The sequence below is a fragment of the Hyperoodon ampullatus genome, assembly GCF_949752795.1.
Source record: "Hyperoodon ampullatus genome assembly, chromosome: 2".
In the NCBI taxonomy this organism is placed as follows: Eukaryota; Metazoa; Chordata; class Mammalia; order Artiodactyla; family Ziphiidae; genus Hyperoodon; species Hyperoodon ampullatus.
This window is the reverse complement of record NC_136915.1, coordinates 23,517,121-23,539,700: the sequence shown is the minus strand read 5'-3', so window position 1 is coordinate 23,539,700 and position 22,580 is coordinate 23,517,121. Positions and strand designations below refer to the sequence as shown.

Sequence of the window (22,580 nt, the reverse complement as noted above, 5' to 3'; positions counted from 1 at the left end):
ACAAGGTGGCAATGTTACTTAAAGTCTGCACATTTGAAATCTCTTCCTACGATATTATAAATCTGCTTAATTTTTCCTCTATTTAGCTTAATATCCTTTCTCATTTCTACTACCACCCCTCTCCCCACTTTGAAGTGGGCCATAAAACACAAGAGGCACACATATATTTATTTGTCGGATATATATTAACTTTAAAATCTGATGTCTACCCCTCAAATAAAATTCACTTAATAATAGCCCTCAAAGAAAGTTTTCTTATATCCCCATGGTCCCTGATAGAAAAGAACACAAATTTCAGGGTCCCTGGCTGAAAATAAGACAATGCTTACATAGGTTAACATAAAAAAATAGGATTATACTAATATGACTTTCAATGCTTTATATGGCTTATGAAATCAATCTTTTTTTGGGGGGGGGGGCTGTGCTGCGAGGCCTGTGAGATCTTAGTTCCCTGACCAAGGACTGAACCCGGAGCCACGTCAGTGAAAGCGCGGAGTCCTAATCACTGAACTGCCAGGGAACTCCCGGATCAATCATAATAGTCTCTGATGCTATGAATATATGAGTTATACACACACACACACACACACACACACACACATTCCCTCCCTTTTAAGATTTTCTAGGTGCAGAAATGGACATTTACTTGAAATAAATTTCTGAGAACTGGCATAGGAGCACCAGGATGAAGTAAATGCATTTAACTAATAACCTTTCCTAACATCAAATTCTTTTCCAAGATTGTTAGTTAGTAGCTGAACTCCTATATACATTTCACTAACAAGGTCAGAAGTAAAAGCCTGGATAATCTACTGTTTTCAGGCCCTGAATCGTAAGTCTTAACTAGTAACAGAGCAAACGGTAAGACAGATACATTAAAATTTTTTCAGTTATTTTTTCAGTTATTCTTTGAATCACTCCTTGGCTCTCCAGGAAGAACTACATTTGAACAAAAACTGATTTCACAATAAAATCAATTTCTGAAAACACTTCAGAATACAATTAAACAAATAAGGTTTTTTAATAGCTTATCAGTCAAATCCCCCCCACTCCCAGCATTTGACAGTAAGTTCAGAAAGAATGAAGCAATCACTGAATATGCTTTCCAGCTATCTGATAAATGATACAACCTCCAGTTCCACCTTCAAAAATTTCCAGTCGAACCATCCTCAACACCTCCATTAATACCTCTCTAGTCCAAGCTACTGTACCCTCTCAATAGGACTTTGCCACAGATTCCTTTTAACTGATCTCCCTTTCAGTCTTGTGCCCTCCTCAGTCTATTCCAAGGCTGGGACCCCAAAATGGAAACTCAGTAGCATTATTAAGTACCATGCCAAAAGTTACTGAAGAATGTGATGACTGATCCAAAATAAACGAAGGTGTATTTATGTGCATATATACATTTATATGCCTGAGATTATGGATCACAATAATCATAAAATACTGAGGCTCAGAGTTTACTTGCTCAAATCACTGATAGTGGCAGATATGACACCATCTTCTGAGCTCCTAGCCTTTTCAATACTATGCTAACAAGAAAACAGAATCTAGGATTCATGCTTAATAATAATATCTACCTAATGTATATATACCTAAATTTTTTTAAAGGCCCATCATACGTAATATACTTAATAGAATAATAGAATCTCTTCCCACATGCCAAAAAAACTGATTACCTTTAAAAATCAGTTAACAGGCTTCCCTGGTGGCACAGTGGTTAAAAATCCACGTGCCAATGCAGGGGACACGGGTTCGAGCCCTAATCCCAGAAGATCCCACATGCCACGGAGCAACTAAGCCCGTGAGCCGCAACTACTGAGCCTGCACTCTAGAGCTCGCACGCCACAACAACTGAAGTCCACGCGCCTAGAGCCTGTGCTCCACAAGAGAAGCCACTGCAATGAGAGGCCCGCGCACCGCAACGAAGAGTAGCCCCCACTCGCCACAACTAGAGAAAACCCGCACACCGCAACAGAGATCCAATGCAGCCAAAAATAAATAAAATAAAATATATAAATTCTTTTAAAAACTCAGTTAACATCTTCAGGCAACTTCAGGATGGATAGTGGCCACTAAATCTTATTGCTTAAAATTATCTAACAACTCTAAACAATTAATGTGCTCACAAAAAGGAAGATACAATAAAATAATGTAAAACTTAAAACATTAAAGCCTCTTAGAAGTAGCCATAATGTCTCTGAGGAGCAGATTATAACAAGTAACACGGAGGATATTCAGCCAAAGACATCTGCACCTTTTAATGAACAAACAATACAGGCAATTCACTAGAGGCTCATAATATTGATAGCTGATGAAAAATACTACTCAAAAGACCCTTTCAGCCTTAAGGTAGGCCACAGTATAAAAAGGTACAGCCAGACTTATCAGACACATGTGAATTCTAACATTGCTTCTAAAGATGAAGTCTTTTTTGACCCAGAAATATGGCAGTTTCATATGGTTCTGATTAATATTTAATAAAAATGAACTCAACATCTCAAAAAAAAAAAAAGATGAAGTCTTGAGACTAGCAGGCAGAGACTGGAAGGACTACAGAGCAAAGGAAGAAACTTACACAAAAAATAAGCATGAGGAATTTGAGGTGGGGGACATACAAAACACTACCTAATGACATTTATAATTTAAATACAAGAGAATCACCTACAGGGCTGATAAAATGCAGATTCCAAAGCCTCAATTCCAAAGGTGCCCACTCAGTAGGTGAGGAAGCACAAGAATCTGCAATGTAAGTAACTCTCAGATGGTAACCTGTACAAACTGGAAAACTTCTCTTCAACTGCTTCTAATCCTTTTAAGAAATACCTAGGGAGCTTACTAAATAAAATTTCAGTTTAGTAAATCTGGGGTAAACCCAGTTATCAGTATTTTTGTAAATACTTTCCAGGTGACTCAAAGTTTGCTTTAAATTGTTGTTACCATTTTTTTGGAATTTATACTCTGAAGCTCTCACACAACGTCCACCCTGCTCCCCTCGCCACCCCTTTGCAGGCTTATGGACTGCAAGTAAGGTAACATTTGTCATAAATGATTTTGAATTACCCAAGAACTTGTCTAGGGTTCTAGTTCTGCCACTAAAATGAGGTAATCTTGCAGTCTGTGTACAAGAAGAGGTAGCCTAAAACCTTCCCATTCAATTTTATAACCTTAACCTTCCAGAGTAATTATTCAGAACCATTTGTGTTCTCCCTTACTCTTGCTGCCTGTCATTAGCAACAACTCTCTCACAAGGTTAGGTAGAGTAGATCTAATCTGCTCCCTTTTGATGCTTGTGATGAGGGAGTTTTAAACCTAAGTGCTTAAATAAAGGTTTAAGTTTCAACCAATTATGCTCTCCTCATATAGCCAACGAAGAGTTGACTGACTACAGGCATTAGTAGATAATAGAACATTGCAGTTAGTTATTTTAAATGATAAATGTAAAGATGCAGCAAGGCCTAAGAACAGAAAAGCTTTGGGGCAAAACGAATTCCAGCTGTTCTACAACCTAGCTAGTGATCTTAACAAAATTATTCCTTTCTGAATCTCAGTTCCCTAACTGTAAAATGAAGATAATCTTGGGAACTCCCTGGCGGTCCCGTGGTTAGGACTTGGAAGCTTCCACTGCAGGGGGCCCGAGTTCGTCAGGGAACTAAGATCCCGCAAGCCAAGCAGCGGGGACAAAAAAAAAAAAAAAAAAGAAAAAAGAAGATAATCTTATTCTACAGGATTGTTACAAGGGATCAGAGATAAGATATGGAAAGTGCCTTATGTACAAATGCAAAAAATGGCTAAATATGGGTAAATACCTGAAGTATTAAGGGGGAAAAGCAGGATAAAATACTACATAGACTATGATTATAACTGTATAAACCACTAACTTGTGTTGGAAAATAAGCCAAAAAATGATGAGCGGTTTTGTCAGGATAGAGGGACTATGAGTGAGTTTTCTTTTATTTTCTACACATTTTATAATTTGGTTATTACAATGAAAAACAAATGCACACGGAAAATTTGCAAATGCTAATATAAAATTTGCACGTTGCAAATTTTTTTAACATGCAAACAGTTTAAAAGCTCTATATGCTATCTATACCCTGAATGCGCAAAAGGTCCATATGAAGTCAAAAGCTTACATATAAGTCTACCTTTCTAAATGGCTTCACATATTACACAAGTGATCTGTCCACATTTTTATCTTTGACACATGTAGCAGAGTATTAAATACCTCATAAGAACCACCAGGTATTACAACAGCAGTAAATGCAAATGAGTTGGAAAGAGCAACTGCCTGCCTCTTCCTGCTCCCCACATACCCAACAGCTTAAACTTGAAGGTTTAGCCATTTTCTTCCTTCATCTTTCTTTCCACAATCTTTTCCTATATACATCCTTCTAGACCCAACTCAAAGCGAGTCTTCCATAAAAATGACTCAACTCTGGTCTTGTTATTCTTTTCTTCTGTACTTGGTCTCATCCTGTAAAATGAGCACTTTAATACCCACTATACTATACTGTTTCACTTACATCTCCTCCCTATGGCTAACTGGAGTTACATCAGTTCAATTAGGAATCGCTCATTCAGCCAGGGATGAAAAGCATTAGGGCGCACTATTGAGCTAGTTGTTAGTCTATACAGTCTAGTTGTTATAACTAGAAAACTTTGCTCTGGAGGTGGTGGCAGCAGGATGCAAATTTAAGTTAAATTACCTGCTTCTGTGGAGAAAGGCAGAAAGGATGATCTGAGCCTACCACACTCTCCTTCCTCATTTGCAGACTTGCAGATTTCAATGGTGAAGAAAGAGATCTTTTGTTTTCCCTAATTCAGGGAACAGAGCTTTTCCTCCTCTACATGAAATTCCTATATAGTGCAGGTGTCAGTCCTTTATCATACAGTTCCTTAAACTAAGGCAGTCAAAGCCAATGCTGTAGCATCCCCAGCTGTTGTGAGATGTTTTTCTAATCCCTCCCTTCCTCCAAGACTAAATAACCAATACACCTAAATGACATGCTGAAGCTGCAGATTCCTTACATTTCTTCAATTTCAAAATAGATCCCCCCACCCCCAACTCCACCTCCATGCACCATTTTTTGAAAAATTCCTGTCATCCAGTGGATTCCAAATTATGCTTCATAGAGGAGATGCTCTGAAGATCACCCAGGGAAAAAAAGAGAGCTGAGCATGTGAAATTAGCCATTCATGGGGTTCTGAGTAAAGTTTTGTTTGGAGGAGAAAAAAAAAATTCCACTTTTAAAAAGTCTGAAAACTGTCATAGGACTAATCTTTACTTCTGGCAGGTAAGCAGAATGGTTCACATCTGAGTAATTCTTGATTTAAACTATTCAGAGTAAATACTAAATGATTCTAGAATCGCTAACTACCCCTTGTCCCAAAATGTTTAAGTTTGGAAAAACAGCAGTCCCCTCTGGATCGATCTTTAGCCATAGCAAAAACAGAATACTGACATTTTTAATACCCAACGGCATTTCAGACATTGTTATATGGTCTAATTCACCAAAACAGCCCGTACTAACTAAACAGAAGCCGGTCTTACTTCATTAAATCCCTTAAAGGCTTGGAACAGACAGCTTAGAAAACTTCACAGGTTGTGAAGGGCTGGAACACTATAGAAACAACAAATGCACAGTCTGCTGAATGATGTATGGAGACCAAAACCTTCAAACCCCTAACAAAGCACTCTCATGTTACTTTTATTCAGATAGTTGTTGGCATTTGCAGTCAACTGCTACCTCTCTACAGTCTCTGAATAAGTTGATTATACCCCACTGCTTGAAATTCTACTCAAGATATAGCCCTTTCCTTGTTCTCTTTCTAAAGCTCCAACTACTCCCTCTCAAACCCTTTCACTTGGTCCCTCTTTAATCCATCCTTTAAATTGTGTTATTGCTGGGGGTTCTTTCTTTGGCCCTCTTCTCTCAATGCGTGTTGGCTCTGGAACCACACTGAAGTAGAACGTCAGCTCTGCTTTCATAGTTTGGGCAACTGTGCAAAAGAATGTACTCTCTTCTGTGCTTCAGTGCCTTCATCTGTAAAACTGAGATGGCTGTACATACCTCACAATGATAGAATTAAATGAAAACTTACATAAAAATATGTATTCAGGGACTTCCCTGGTAGCGCAGTGGTTGAGAGTCTGCCTGCCGATGCAGGGAACATGGGTTCGATCCCTGTCCCGCAAAGATCCCACATGCCGCAGAGCAACTAAAGCCCGTGTGCCACAACTACTGAGCCTGCGAGCCACAACTACTGAGCCCACGTGCCACAACTACTGAAGCCCGTGAGCCTAGAGCCCATGCTCCGCAACAAGAAAAGCCACCACAATGAGAAGCCCGCGCAGCACAACAAGGAGTAGCCCCGGCTCACCACAACTAGAGAAAGCCCACACGCAGCCAAAAACAAATAAAATAAATAAATTTATTTTTTTTAAATGTATTCAGGACAGGTGCATATTAGACACTACAGAATAAGCAATAATTTCAGCCATTATTTTTATTAACAATATTCTTGAAGAATCTTAAACTCGTCCATGCCTTTACCTATACTGAGCTGGAAACTCCCAAATTTCTATCAACAGATCTCTCCTGAGCTCCAGATCCTACTATCACCTTTCTGTCCTACAAGCACCCCAAATACTATTTCCAAAAGCCAACACATCTCCAAACCCTAACCTGCTGCTCATCCCATATTCTCTAAGTTTTTTTTAAATAACTAATCAGCAAATATTTCTACCACATTTTTCAACTGTAACTTCCCCATTCTCACTATCTTGATCCAGGCTCTCACTGTCTTTCTCCCAACTATTGTAAAAGACTCTCATTTGGTATTTGAGTCACCTACCCTTCTCTCTCCTCATTTAATAGATGACTTTAGGTAAGTTGCTAACCTGAGTTTCCATTTTCCTACCTATAAATATGGGATACTGCCTCCCGGAGTTGGTGTGGGGATTAAAGTAAAACTATGAAAGTACCTAACAAAGTCAGTGCTCAGTAAGTATTTCATCCTTCCCATCCTCTAAACTGTCACTCTACACTGACTATCCTCCCTTACAATCTAAAAACATAAGTACACGATAAAAATCCAAAGCCCTTCTTATACTAGGCCCAACCAACCTCTCCAGATTTGTCACTTTTTCTTTCCATATTAAACTCATTTCACAAGACCCAGTTTTCTATCTGGCAAACTCCATATATCACACAGTGGTCCATGGGCTTTGGGAGTAGAGAGAGACTGTGCTTTGGGTGGAGTTCCAACATATTTTCATTTATTGATACTAATGACTTAAAGACAAAAGTGAAATAACAAAGACATATGTCAGAACTTCACTGGCTTGTCAATTTGAGCAACTTCCTTGCTAAACTGGATAATAATTTTCAAATTCTGGAAGACTAATTCCTCAAATTTTGTTTTATTCAAAATATGTCAGGGATAGAGACATGACACACTTAAGTTTAATCTGCATTAAGGGAATTCCCTGAGTGGTTAGAACTCCGCTCTACCACTGCAGGGGACATGGGTTCAATCCCTGGCCGGGGAACTAAGATCCCACATGCCTTGTGGCAAATCTGTATTAATATTTTCTCCATCCTTTTAAGTCTAGACAATCAACAAAAATCAAGTCCTGATTTGTATATAGCATTTGTCAATTTCCATGGTGTCAATGACATGGCTGACCTCAAACTACCAATGGAATACAGGAATACAGTGGGGCTGAGAAGACATGTGCAAAAGCACATTATATACTGATACAGACATAGTAACTTTAAGAGTGATGCATTTAAATATTACGGTTTAATGGTAATCATAATGGTATTCTAAGTTTATGCAGTTTAACTGTAACATATTACTAACTGTAGTTTACAATGTAATTCAATGTAAATAGAAAGGCATTTAAAACACCTTTTAATACAATGTATTTATTTTTTTTTTATTTTTATTTTTTTTGCACTACACGGGCCTCTCACTGCTGTGGCCTCTCCCGTTGCGGAGCACAGGCTCTGGACGCGCAGGCTCAGTGGCCATGGCTCACGGGCCTAGCCGCTCAGCGGCATGTGGGATCTTCCCGGACCGGGGCGCGAACCCGTGTCCCCTGCATCAGTAGGCAGACTCTCAACCACTGCGCCACCAGGGAAGCCCGTATTTAATTTTTAAGTTTATGCAATTTGTTTAATAATGACTGTGTTTAACAACTAGCTTGCTAAAATTCTTGAAAGCTGAACAACTGGCTCACAATTAGCTAGCTCTAGCACATTATTGGACTTGGACATTGAAGTACCAACTCCACCACTTGTTAGCTATGAGACCTTGTACAAATAACCTCTTTGAGCCTGCTTCCTCATCTAAAATATGAGAATGATACATTAGATGAGATAGCTAAACTTTTATGTATACCATGTGCCAAGCACTGTGCTATCATTTAAGTGCTGACTACCCAATTACTCATTCTATTTGCTATATATCAAATGTTGTTTCCCCCATGAAGACTTTAATTTCCCCAAATTTATCACTTCTCCAGAAAGCCAAAATATTTCTTCATCCCTCTATTACAGCTCTTCATATTTTATCTATTTTGTTGTCCGCCTAACAACACTGTCTGGTCCTAAGCCAAAGATGGTGTGATGGTGCCTTGTTTATCTGTTCTATCCTAGCAATTAACACAAACATTTGGGGGCTTCCCTGGTGGTCCGCCTGCCAATGCAGGAGACACGGGTGCAAGCCCTGGTCCGGGAAGATCCCACACGCTGCACAGCAACTAAAGCCTGTGGGCCACAACTACTAAGCCTGTGCTCTAGAGCCCACGAGCCACAACTACTGAAGCCCGTGCTCTAGAGCCTGCGAGCCACAACTACTGAGCCCGTAGGCCACAACTACTGAAGCCTGCATGCCTAGAGCATGGGCTCCCAACAAGAGAAGCCACCACAATGAGAAGCCTTCGCACCACAATGAAGAGTAGCCCCCGCTCGCCACAACCAGAGAAAAGTCCGCGTGCAGCAACGAAGACCCAATGCAGCCAAAAATAAAATAAAATGAATTTTTTTAAAAAACCACAAAACATTTGTTGAAAGATGGATACAAACAAAGGGCATGCTTCAAAGAGATCCAAATTCAGTATCACCTATTCTCTTTTGGTCCTCCTTTAACAAGGCTACAGAAAAGCATTTTATCCACAAGACAAGGAAGGTGGTGAGTAATACAAATAGAATTCCCTCAACCCCTCAACCCTACTGGCAGAAAAACAAGTAAATTTATCTGCAAGACAGAAGAAGACACAGACAGCCTTAGAATTTTACAAAACGTTCAGGTTTGCCATCCTGATTAAAACAGGATGCCCACTCACTAGCTCTGAAGAAGCAATTTACAACAGTGGTGGAGTGGAGTACTGTTAAATGGAAAGAACAATACTGCATGGTCATTTATTTCCTAAAGATTTAATAGTAAGAAAACAATATATTTGGCTAAAGTGATGTTTCTTTCTTTTCTGATTTTTGTATCACTAAAACTTGGATATTTTAAATTTTTTTCTAAAGTTGAAAATGGAGCCAAGATGATTACCTCAAACATTTGTAAACAAGGGACTAAATGCCCAAGTTAAAGGGTTAGGAGGAAAAAGATGGCTGTAAGGAAAAAAAAAAAACTTCCTTATATAAAGAGAAATATTACTTGTGCCAACACTACAGGAAAACTAGATTTTTTTTTTTTGAAGGAAACATTTCTCAAGTAATCACTTCTATGTTCCTTTGCTAAGTCTTTATTACATTTTAGGTAATAATTTTTTTCATTATTACACAGTAAATATATTAATGAATAACTACCCAAACACCTAATCTATACTAAGATTCAATGAGAATCCACAAATCCTATCTGTCATCTATCTCCTTCTGTTCTCAAGTCCTTTCTTATGTTTTATATGTAATTAGTATTTAGGTCAGAAATTATAGAACACAAACAAAAATAAGGTCTTACTAAAAAGACCTGTTTTGTACCATCAATTCCTCTCCATGAACCTCAAATGTTATCTTGGGCCACCTAATCCTCTTCTACTCCTCGGTTTCTCTGATCTAAACTACCCCATGTGTGAATCTTCTCTACAGTTTACCTAATAAAAGTTCTTTTAGTCTCTTCTTGAAACCCTCCTGTGACTAAGACTCCATTTTTAGAAAGTTCCCCCTTTATTTACAAAAATCTCCCTCCCTTTAACCTTTACCTATTGGTTCCAGTGCTGTCACTAGCATGAAGGATCATTTGATAACAGCTATCATATTCCCCTTATAAATCATCTCTACTAAGCTAAACACTACGATGAGAAATAAGATAACATGTATAAAGCACATTGAAGGAAGAAGTGAGCTATATATATACAGTAATGATACATATTATTACGAAGTACAGGTTCACCTTTACTTCTCCAAGTTTCCCAATGCCTTTCACTGAAGCTTACTTACATCAAGGACCTCTGCCATCCTAACTCAAATTAGACCTTACTCCTCATTCTCTTAAACTCTAGTACTTTTTTTTAAGCCAACTTTGTATCTCTCTCAGTAGATTCCTTCTATATCCAACTAACTGCATAAACATTTCATTTAACTCCCTTTTCCTAATCTCATCTCCAAACTTCCCTTCCTGGAAACCCATTCCACAAACTCCAATTAGACTTGTTCTTGAACTGTACAGGAATTCCTATTCCAACTTATTATCTCTACAGTGTTATTATCTATACAGATTTGGGCTGTTCTGAACCATGTTCACTCTTCTCAAAACACCTTTGGCTATCTTCTATACATCTTCCGAGGCTCAGCTCAGAGATCACTTCTTGCAAGATCCTTCTATGATCAATCAACCCACACCCCAAGCTGGGTTAGGCAATCTTCAAGCTTCCAAACTGGCACCTTGTGCATACCTTGAGAAAACACTTTTCATTTTGTATTGTTTCTTGTCACTAATATAAGGCTCCGTGACAATACATACGTGGTTTCTCTGTAGTGTCTAGCACACAGTAAAGTTGTTCGAAGAAAAGATAAATAGCTTCAACTCAATTCTTAAACACCATAATAATTTTCAGTATGTCCAAACACACTCCAAGTCACCATTTTTAGGTCTTCTGCTTGAAAATCAGAGTAACCCTAAAGGTAAAGAAATCCTGAGTTCTCATCTTGCAAGATGGCGGGTGAAAAGGCTGAGAAGCCAGATACTAAGGAGAAAAAAACCTGAAGCCAAGAAGGCTGATGCTGGTGGCAAGGTTAAAAAGGTGAAGCAGGTTAAGAAGGGGAAGCCCCATCGCAGCCAAAACCCTGTCCTGGTCAGAGGAATTGGCAGATATTCCCGATCGGCTATGTATTCCAGAAAGGCCCTGTACAAGAGGAAGTATTCAGCAGCTAAATCCAAGGTTGAAAAGAAAAAGAAGATGAAGGTTTTTGCTACTGTCACAAAACCAGTTGGTGATGACAAGAATGGTGGTACCTGGGTGGTTACACTTCACAAAATGCCTAGGTATTATTCTACTGAAGATGTGCCTCTAAAGCTGTTGAGTCACAGCAAAAAACCCTTCAGTAAGCATGTGAGAAAACTGCACGCTAGCATCACTCCTGGGACCGTTCCGATTATCCTCACTGGGCGCCACAGAAGCAAAAGGGTCATTTTCCTGAAGCAGTTGAGCAGTGGCTTGCTACTTATGTCTGGGCCTCTGTCCCTCAATCGAGTTCCTCTGTGGAGAACACACCAGAAATGTGTCATTGCCACTTCCACCAAAATTGATGTCAGTGGTGTGAAAATCCCAGAACATCTCACTGATGCTTACTTCAAGAAGAAGAAACTGCGTAAGCCCAGGCACCAGGAAGGTGAGATCTTCGACACAGAGAGAAATACGAGATTACAGAGCAGCGGAAGGTTGATCAGAAAGCTGTGGACTCACAAATTCTGCGAAGAATCAAAGCTGTTCCTCAACTCCAGGGTTACCTCCGCTCTGTGTTCGCTCTTACAAATGGAATTTATCCTCACAAAGTAGTGTTTTAAACTTCTTACAAAGAACCTAATTAAATAATTCGGTCCAAAAAAAAAAATCCTGCTATTCTCACTTAATAGCAATGAAATTTTTAAAAATATACACCTTAAGCTGTTGTCACTATAGTAATATTTACTCTAGATCTGTCTCTCCTAAATCTCCCCTTAGCTTTCCAGTTATTCAGAAAAATCTTTACCCAAGTGCCTGACTGAGTCTAATGTTGGGCTAGACTTTAAGAGAATTACACAGCCCTTAGTCTCCCCTACTAGACTATCTTATTTTTAACTAAAGTTAAAAAGCTAGAAAGATAAGACAAAACTAAACCAACTAGGGACTTCCCTGGTGGCACAGTGGATAGGACTCCACACTCCTAATGCGGGGGCCCGGGTTCAATCGCTGGTCAGGGAACTAGACCCACAGGCGTGCTGCAACTAAGAGTTCGCATGCCACAAATGAGGAGCCCGCGTGTGGCAAACTAAGGAGCCCTGGAGCCACAACTAAGGAGCCTGCTTGCTGCAACTAAGACCGGGTACAACCAAATAAATAAATATTGGGGGGGGGGGAAAAAAAACTAAACCAACTATTTTATGAGGTTTCTTTAAAAAAAAAAAAAATCACTATTGCAGGGAGTACCTCTCCCTTTATGCCCCACTATTCCAAAGTTGAGACAGAGAAAAAGATTAACTGACTGCCATCATCTTCTGAATAGCTGACAGTAATACTCAACAACAACAACAAAATTTTAAGAGAAAAGCTCATATGGCAATATATAGCACAGGCAAGACCTTCAAAAAGCATATATCCTTTGACACAGCACTTAAGGATAGGTATGAATCAATATTTATATCTTAGGATGTTTACAAGTGTTATTTTAGCTGGAAAAAAATTATAAAGAAGCTGACATATTCAGTAATGGGGACTGGTAAATTACAATAAATTTTTGATAGAATACTATGAAGCCATCAAAAGTGATGTCACAGCTATATACACTGATATGTATAAAATAGATAATAAAAACCTGCTGTATAAAAGAATAAATTAAATAAAATTCAAAAATTAAAAAAAAAAGTGATGTCACAGGGCTTCCCTGGTGGCTCACTGGTTAAGAATCCACCTGCCAATGCAGGGGACACGGGTTTCAGCCCTGGTCTGGGAAGATCCCACATGCCACAGAGCAACTAAGTCCGTGCACCACAACTACTGAGGCTGCGCTCTAGAGCCCGTGAGCCACAACTACTGAAGCCCACGCACCTAGAGCCCATGCTCCTCAACAAGAGAAGCCACTGCAACGAGAAGCCTGCGCACCGCGAGGAAGAGCAGCCCCCGCTCGCCGCAACCAGAGAAAAGCCCACACGCAGCAACGCAGACCCAACGCAAACAAAAATAAAATAAATTTTTAAAAAGTGATGTCACAGAAGAAATAACAATTAGAGGAAAGTTCTAAATAAATGCAGAAAGCAGTTTACAAAATAGTATCTGAAGTACACAACAAAGTAAACGAAGTCACTAAAATTTGCTGGAAGTGTCACGCCAGACAGATCCAAAATATCCAAGCCAGACAGATCTTGAAGGTTCTATGGTATTGAATTAGATCATGTGACAGAACAAGGCAAAAATGGCTGTAGTTCTGCTTCAGTGTGTTCTGCCAAGAAACATGCCCAATCACGGAACTTTAGAACAGCTGTGACATCATTTTCAGGATGAAGTTTTAAGTATTTCCCTACTGAGTTTCCATTTGGCTGGAAGATTTTTTTCAGTCTTGTAAATAATACCAAGGCACACATACAAACACCCCACTTAAGGGAGTCAATGCCTCAATGAGCTATCAGTCCCATTATCATGAAACTTGTTTTGTCTTGGAAGCCTAATAAAAACGGGAAGAACAGTTTACAGTCAGTTATGTAAGGATGTTAAAGGGTAACAGTGGGCAACACAGGAGTAAGGCAATACTGACTGAAAAGGTAGCTGGGTTTGGAAGCAATCACAGGGACCTTCCTGAAACCCCAGCAAGCTCTTCTTAAAGAAAGTAAACTAAAAAGTAATCTGACACAAGTATAATTGAAGCTTTTAAGTTTTTACTTTTGGTGGTTTGTTCACCAGCCTCAGAACAATTAGGATACTCATTCATCAAAAGTCTTTACAGAACGGTTTTAAGAACCATTAGTTAGCTTAACAAAGACCCTAAACCTTGATTATTATTACACTCACTGAAAACACAAGGCTAGCCAATGAATCTTACACCTACTTATGAAGTTTTATCATTCACTGAACCACTCAAGTGAATTTAATACAGATGTATACTTGATTAAAAGTGCACACAAATTAACAATCCTCAGACTTGCTACTTCACTTTTAAACACAAGCTTTCCCACTAGTTCTAACAAATACAAATTTATTTTAGCGGCTATGCTGCACATTCCAAAAAATATTCCTATCTTTGCCTTCTTGCTTTTAAATTACAAGATGTAGGACAGAACTTTGCAGATGAAAGTAAGCAGATTCTTAATATGTGACAAATACTATGCATATTTCAAGTAGTTAAACCAAGTACCTGGATGCCCCCACACACGTTCATAATCTGCTATGCCACTACATGATGCCTAGAAGGCCACAGCCTCCTTCCTTGTTCCTCTAGAAACAGAAGCCTGTTAAGACATCTTTAGAGCCTTTCAGATGTTTGGCAAAAATAATCAAATATCTCTTTTCTATAGATTCTGGAGGATTTTAAGTTAAACTGTTAAACTCTAGGAAAGGGGAAGAGTTTAAAGAACTAAAAAGTACCAAGTTTTTTCTGACAGCCAACTTTCCAGTAACCTGGCTCTATCTCCCCAATACTTTCAGCATCACTGACAAGTATACCTCTATTTCTTATTTGTCTGTACACACTGGAAGACAAAGAGTCAACCATCCTGGGCTTCCCTGGTGGCTCAGGGGTTAAGAGAATCCACCTGCCAATGGAAGGGACACGGGTTCGAGCCCTTGTCCGGGAAGATTCCACATGCCGCAGAGCAACTAAGCCCGTGTGCCACAACTACTGAGCCTGTGCCCTAGAGCCCGCACGCCTAGAGCCCATGCTCCACAACAAGAGAAGCCAGTGCAATGAGAAGCCCGCTCACCGCAACTAGAGGAAGCCCGCAAGCAGCAACGAAGACCCAATGCAGCCAAAAATAAAACAGTCAACCATCCTGCTTTTAGTTAGACAACTATGGACCTCTGATTCTGTGTTATGGAGGTCAAGAATCTACCAGAGCAAACTTACTTCTTTGAGCAGTCCTCCTCCCACTGCTCAAAGGAATAAGTCTTTATAGAGACATAACAAGTGCCTCAGGTCCTAGATCAATTACATAAGATCCCTATGAATTAATGACAAATTCAAGGAAAATGTATTTACATTAAGTCTGTTAGGTTTTGTTTATTTTACATCTGAAGCTAACCACTCAGGATTCTATCATTAATATATACATATGTTTTTAAAACATTTTCTCCTTGCCATTATCTTTTCACCTACTTCCTATACTTCAACATGTCTAACTTCTGGATAATATGATCTGCCCCAACCAGTATTTTATCATTTTCTTATGGTCCTAGAGTTTACACTCAATACTTGGGATCAAGCATTACCAACCCTTTCAAATAAATTCAACTCTTTACTTTGGAACTACTCCCTATCTCTCTGTCCAAGATTCCCACTTGTTACAGAGGAAAAGAGAAAGTGAATCTTTAGGGATACAACCAAATGTTAAGAGCAAGAGGCCAGCTTTTTCGGATGATCTGCTTTCCAAGTTTTATATAATTACCCTTTCTAATGGGAAAAAGATTTTCAAAAAAAAGTGATTAAGCAGAACACTACAAAAGACAGAAGGAAGAAAGGTCTGAAAAACATCCTCTTAACGCTGCCAGTTGTCAGCAGGCAGGCAGAAATGTCAGGGCTTGGTGACACACCAACTCTTGAAAATAACCACAGTACCCCAGCAAGGCCAAAAGTTAATTCCGACAGAATTATCTTTTTCTCTGCCACATTACAGCCTCTATCTTCTCCTACTTTCATTTCTACGTTTCTATCACTTCAATTATTCCCTTTGTGTTTTTTTCAGACTCATTCTTCACCTCTTTCTGCATCATGTAAAGCCAGTTTCTCTATGGTTGTTTCTGCTTTCCGTTAACTTAAGCCCACATTTCTGTCCTCCATTAATGTTCCCATATTCTTTCACACTAAGGTTCAAATAATAAGACCAATTATTCTCCATTAAGGCTTGAACTGTTAAGTGATACTTGTGTTATTTACAAAGCTTTTATTAATGGTTCGGTGTAATACCTCTCCTGTTCTCTCTAGTTCCTTCTCCTTCCTTTAACGTCTTAAGAAGGGTAAGCTGGTTACCTTTTTAACACTTTCTTCTTCCTCTTGGCGTTTCTCATAGTGTGAGAAGTCATCAAAAATGGAAGTGGTGTGCTTGTAGCTGGCTATGATTTTCAACACCTGCTTAGCCTTTTCCAGAGGCACTTCCTGAGTGTCCCTGGAGTTGGTCACTGGTTTATTCTCGTTGTTCTCTAGGCGAATGTGTCGCAACTGGCTATTGGGAACGTCCTTCACAAAAATCCACCTGACATCAAAACGACCCTTCCATTTGTCCTGGGACCACACACCTGCACATGTGTTGTAGTCCACAGCAGATTTCATTTCTGCAACGCCACAGAAGTGTCCACTGCCGTTGACACTGAAAAGTAAGTAAACGGGGCCCTTCCCGTTCATGGAGCGATAAGCAGCATCCAGTCTCTTGTTACCATGCTCTGTGCTGCACCAGATGTTATACTTAATGGAACGGTGGATATCGTCCTCAGAGTAGCTCTTAATGATGAAAACCCGGCCATGTTTCAGATTCCAGTCAAAATCCTTGGGGTTATAGTTATTAATGGACCGCAGCTTCTCCAACACTGGGTGAGGTTCTGAAGGAGTAGATCCAGATCCAGCCTGAGACTGTCCTACTCCATTACCATCCACCCCATTATGACCGAACCCACTGCCACGGTTCCGAGGTGCTACCCAGCGGGTTGGCTGAGCTGCCTGTTGCTGCACTGAGAGCTGGGCAGGCTGTGGTGGTGGTGGTGGCAATGGCTGTGTCTGTTGCCCTACTGATGCCTGAGCCACTGGTGGGCTACTGTTAGCCTGCTGACCTACAGGCTGGGGAGACCCCTGGGTTGGCTGCTGACCTATGTTCTGAACCAAGGCCTGTGAGGGGGTTTTTGCCACAGGACCCTTGTTATCCCAAGTTCCAATATCCATGTTATGTTTTATTGGAGGTGGTGGAAGACTTGACCCTGCAATGCCATTCTTGGTCTTCAACTTGGGTTGCTGTTTTGCAGGCTTGCTAGCAATATCAGCCCAAGATGCTGGTTTTGGAGGAGCAATGGTAGCTGGAGGCAAACTATTGGAAGTCACGATGTTACTAGTAATGGACCCGCTACCAACAGCAGAGCCTACAACTTTTGGAACATTGCTTGCAACTTCTGTGCTACCCAACTTCAGGGCTGCCATCCCCTGGTCTATAGTATTCATGCCAGGAGCCTTATTGAGGGTCTCACTGGCAAAAGCTGACTGTCCATCAATCATGGCTCCACCTAAGGAGCTAGGTGCATAAGCATAATTGCTACTATATCCAGAGCTCTGAGTAGACTGTCCCTGAGAACTGTTATTTCCCCAAGCTGAGAAGTCAATCCCACTGGGAAAGAAATTAAAACCATGCTGACCAAGAAATGGAGTGCTACCCAGGGCTCCTGGTTGTCCGAACATTGCATCTGGTAGGAAGTGAGGCTCTCCGTTGCTCAGCTGTCCATAAGAAGTTAGATAGGGCATGGCTGTGTCACCCCCAGTAGACCAAGCAGCTTCACCCAAAGAATAGGAGAAGCCAATGGAGGGACTGTAGTAACTGGGTAAGTAGGAATCTGACATGGCAGTATATGCATTATTCTGTGGAAGAAGAAAAAAGGGTTAATTAAAACTAAACACAAAAATACATAAAACGACCAGGACACTTCCTCTCCCAATTAGTCACACAATTCAAATATTTCAGTCGTCACCATAAAAAAGGAAAGTGACCTTTTCAGATGGTCTCTTCCCATAAAATTGCTGCTATTTTTATAGACTTAGATAATACTTTGATTTAATAACTGAACTGCTTAAACATTTAAAATTAAACTGACATACACTAAATACCAGCCTTACCTTTTAGTGCTACAATTCAGAAAAAGGAAAACCTGTCATCTCACTAAGTTTAAGTCTTCCTCTATAGATGTACTGAGATGATGCCTTCATTAAAACCACTATCTCTGGACTGAAAGAGTGGGAATATTGGCAGAAAAAAAATATTCACAAGAGTTTCCTATTAAAACGCACCATATAATAGATAAAACAAAAATAACTGGAAATTTCAAGTTCTATCCCAAAAATCTGTGCAGCCATTCCTCAACCATAAACCAAAAATCAAGGTTCAGTACACCTACTCTATAGTAAAGCCTCCCGGCAAACCATCTGGGAACATCAAGAGATGCCACTATTTAATTATAACCTGGAAAGAAAATGCACACTGGCTTCCAGAGGATTCAAAACCAAAAAAATGCTGCTACCTGTTTTGCTTCACCTATAAAAGTTAAGGCTGTAAGCTAAAATGCACACCTAACTTTTTCATTAAAAACAGGAATATAATTCTAAAGACACAGTACAGTCCACGTCTTTAAAAAAGGAATCATCCTTCAGAATGACAACCAGAAATAAAGTTATACGCAACTAGTCTTCACGTTAGAAGATAGATTACATTGCAGAAACATTCTTACTTTCATTTATACTGACAGTTCTTTTTTATAAATCCTGTAACTCACAAAGTACTCCCTTAAATGAGAAGCCAGAGATACACAGAATTGGTTTCTATAGATATAGACTCAGCTCAACTCAAAAATAGGCTACTTTAACTTCAAAACGGCTCTGGTATCTAAGAATCCACTAACTAGTCAATAGGGAGTTTTGTTCTTAAGAGACCCGGATGACCATAACTATGTCAGGCCTTAAGTGTGTATTACCAAAGCCAATAGTACTTCTTCCTAGCCACTAAAACACATCTCCTGAAGATTAAATATTTCAACTAATATAGCTTGATAAAATGGTGGTGCTTTTCTCTGCCAATTCAAACACATCTCCTGAAGATTAAATATTTCAACTAATATAGTTTGATAAAATGGTGGTGCTTCTCTCTGCCAATTCTAAATTTTCTTTTAAAAGCCTAAGTCTCTCACATATACCCTCAAGTTTAAGAGAAGTCTATTTCTCGAAGACAGTGTTATAATTTTAACAGCCCCAAATCCATTATGAATAAGAAATTCAGTCCACCCTTAATAGATTAAGGCTGAAGAATTATTCCAATATAAGGTGATGAAAAACTGGTTAAACTAATAAGAACCTGCTGAATAAAAAAGTAAATAAAATCCAAAAATTAAAAAAAAAAAAACTGGTTAAAAAGTAGATGAAATAGCCTTGACAGACTACAGTCTCAGATTATGTCTATTCAACCAAAATTTATATTTTCCCCCCTAAATTTTTCAAAAATATTTAAGCTTTAGCTTACTTAACAAATAAAAAACAAACACACTTAATATCACAGGTTATGCCACTATAGAGCTGAATGCCTACACCTGAACTGGCAGGTTCCCACATGCCCCTGAGCTCAAAAATCTGAATTACACAATGTTTCACAAGAACTACCTAGAATTATGTTTCCAAATGCTCCCACTCTCCTTGTTATAATGATTATGTAAGCAAACTACCTCAAGAGCAAGAACCCATTAATAGTTCATTCCTCTACTTCCTTCCCTACTTTTCTTGATTAACTAGTTGTCTTCTGCAAAAACTTTTTTCTAATCACTTGCTTAAGCGGTTTCTACACTTTCAATTCAGAAAATTCTACACAAGGCATCAAAAAGTTTTATGTAAGCATTAGGCCCAAACATGCGCACGCACTAACGTCAAGTTATTCAAGACTGTTACGCGTATCATACACCATCTGTTCAGAATTTATATAAATGTTCCACAAACTTTTTCATCTTTTAGGATATTCTGAATGTGTTGTCAATTTTCCTTTTGGTTTATTAGTCTGGTGAGTTACAACTTTGTGACTGTCTTTGGGATCCAAGATAGTAACACAAAAGAACTGCTAAATCAAAGAAGTCTCTGTACACAGTTCATGTTCATATATGGACCTACATGCAACTAACCTTCATATCAGAAGACAGATTACATTGCAAAAACTGGAATTCCATCATTCTTGATCTCTGTTCTCAACAGTATTTTATTTTCCTTCAACTCCATTTTGTAAATACTACAGCTCCCCTAAGAAGCCAGATATATACAAAATTGCTCTTTACAGATGTAGATGGAGCTCAACTTGAAAGAGTACCCAGCTCCAAAATCCTAAGAACCCACTAACTAGTGACTAGACAAAACGAAGATACTCAGTTCTGCAGCACTGAATAAAGTTCAGGTGATTTTATGTTAGTTTTTCCCATCACGTATGAATCCAATTTTCCTAACAGAAAAATGTCTGGGGGGTGAAAACATTTAACACCGGAAAGTATTCTTAAGTTTTGCACTGTTACATTCTTGCTAAGGAGGAAGAACTACTCAAACAAGTGTTGCTGTTAGTACACTGTAAAATGTTATCAGTACTAGCCTCAGAGAATGGTATGTTTGCTCACAACAGAGATAAGAACCTTAACAGCCTATGACATTTGTAGCAACTGGTTTTATAACATATTGACTGATATTAAGAAAGTCATCCCCTGAAAATGAGATTTATTGATAGAGCAGAGAAAGAATAATGGTATACTGCATCCTCTGATCAAGCATGAAAATGGTTAACTACTCACGGGCCTTGCCTGTGGACTCAAGTAAGGTTCAAAATCATCATCATTTAATCCATCCTTCTGATGTACAGATCCATTTTGTACTAAAAGAGAAAAAACTCAAATTAGGAGTGTCTCAATCGTACAATCCACCTCCCAAATTAATCAAATACCTCCTAACCAGAGAAAAACCATACTACAGAGAGCAAATAAGTTTGGGTTTCGAAAGGATAAAGATGAGAGTGAATGCTGAGGAACGTTCGTCAGTAAAAATGTCTCCCTCCACCCAGAGCAAGTTGATCTAAAAAGGTCATTTTATTGGCTCCTCTAGATTTCTATTCCCTCCCGCTTCCCCTCCCCCATCACATGTGAGCACTTCCAGAGTGCGATCCACGAGGATGAAAAACAAAGGCCTTCTAAGACCTACAGGAAACTAAGGACCTGGGACATTTCAAAACCGAATCCACCCCCACCCCTACTGAATTACTCCTTGTTCACTACAAAGCTGTTCGCCAGCTGCAGGAACACACCGAAAGGGTCAAATACTTAACTGTGAGGCACCTGCAAACTAAGCGGCTTCCGAAAGGTCCTCTCCCCGGGGCGCTTCCCGGAGACCCCGCCCCCCCCACGCGGGGTCCCCCGCCCGCCAGGGGCCACCGGCGGAGCTGGGCTCACCTTTGTTTCCTTGACCTTTTGGTCTCTGCGGGGGAAGGAAACGTCGCCGAGCAGCACATCGTCCGAAGAAAAAACGGAAAAGGAGAGACAAATTAAAGCCGGGACCGATACGGGAATAAAGGCGCAGGCCTAAGGAGAGGCGTCAGGAATGGGGTGAGGGGGAGGCTGAAGATGGGAGGCGGGGGAAGCGCGACGCTGGCGGGGCCCAGGGGGAGGAGGGGGGCCGCGCCACAAACAACGCGAGGGGACCAGGGCTTCAAAGAAGGGGAAGGAAACAAGAGAAAAACGAGGCCCGCTGAGAGGAGGGGACGCGGCGCGGCCGGCGGTCTCCGAGGCCCAGTGAGGAGCGGGGAGAGCGGGCCGAGGGCGAGGCGCTGGGCGCGGCCGGCCTGAGAGCCTCAAAATGAGGCCCGCTAAAGGCGCCGCCTCGGCTCGGCCCGACCGGGGGCGGCGGGCCCGGGCCTAGTCGGGCTCCCTCTCGCCACACACAATGGCCGAGGCATGCGGGCCGGGCCTGTACCTGCTCCAAGAGGCTGCTGGCCGACATGGCTCTCGGATCCTCACGGGTGGCGACGGCGGCGGACTCTCCTCAGGGTGGCGGCGGCAGCGGATGAGCCCCGGCGACGGGAGCAGGCGGCGCAGCGGCGGCTTTTGTCCCTGACACTCGGGGGCCTTGGCGGACGCAGCGGAGACACAGCGCGCGGCTCGGGCTCCGGCTCCGACTCGGCGACGCTCTAGCCCGACAGCTCAACGCCCGTCTCTATGCCTTTACGCGCGCGCCCGCCCCTCGCAGCCGAAATAAGGGCGCCGAGCAGCGGAGGCGGGCGGCGCGCACGGCGCGACGCTGACTCTCACATTCGCTCACCCACGCTGAAGGGGCCCGGCGCGAAGCACTCCGGGAAGGCAGAGGTGGGGCCGCAGCGCCCTCTGGTGGGCTGGAGGAGCGGAAGCGGCGCGCGCGGCTTCCCCGCCCCCACCGCTTCGGGATTGGGGCCTAGGAGGG

General features: G+C 40.9%; 1 protein-coding gene and 1 pseudogene across 2 annotated transcripts in view; one reads left to right on the top strand and one right to left on the bottom strand.

The window, feature by feature from the left end:
- Positions 1 to 22,124, bottom strand: part of YTHDF2 (YTH N6-methyladenosine RNA binding protein F2) — a gene marked incomplete at its 5' end in the record, with an annotated part of 31,195 nt that extends 9,071 nt beyond the window's left edge. The window contains 4 exons of the mRNA XM_079698516.1: positions 16,395 to 17,981; positions 20,927 to 21,006; positions 21,578 to 21,602; positions 22,098 to 22,124. Coding sequence (XP_079554642.1) covers positions 16,395 to 17,981; positions 20,927 to 21,006; positions 21,578 to 21,602; positions 22,098 to 22,124 — 1,719 coding nt within the window. The remainder of the gene's footprint in view (positions 1 to 16,394; positions 17,982 to 20,926; positions 21,007 to 21,577; positions 21,603 to 22,097) is intronic.
- LOC307048153 (large ribosomal subunit protein eL6-like) lies at positions 11,176 to 12,051 on the top strand (annotated as a pseudogene). The gene has a single exon. The product of its transcript is annotated as a large ribosomal subunit protein eL6-like (transcript).
- Positions 22,125 to 22,580: the final 456 nt, after the last annotated feature.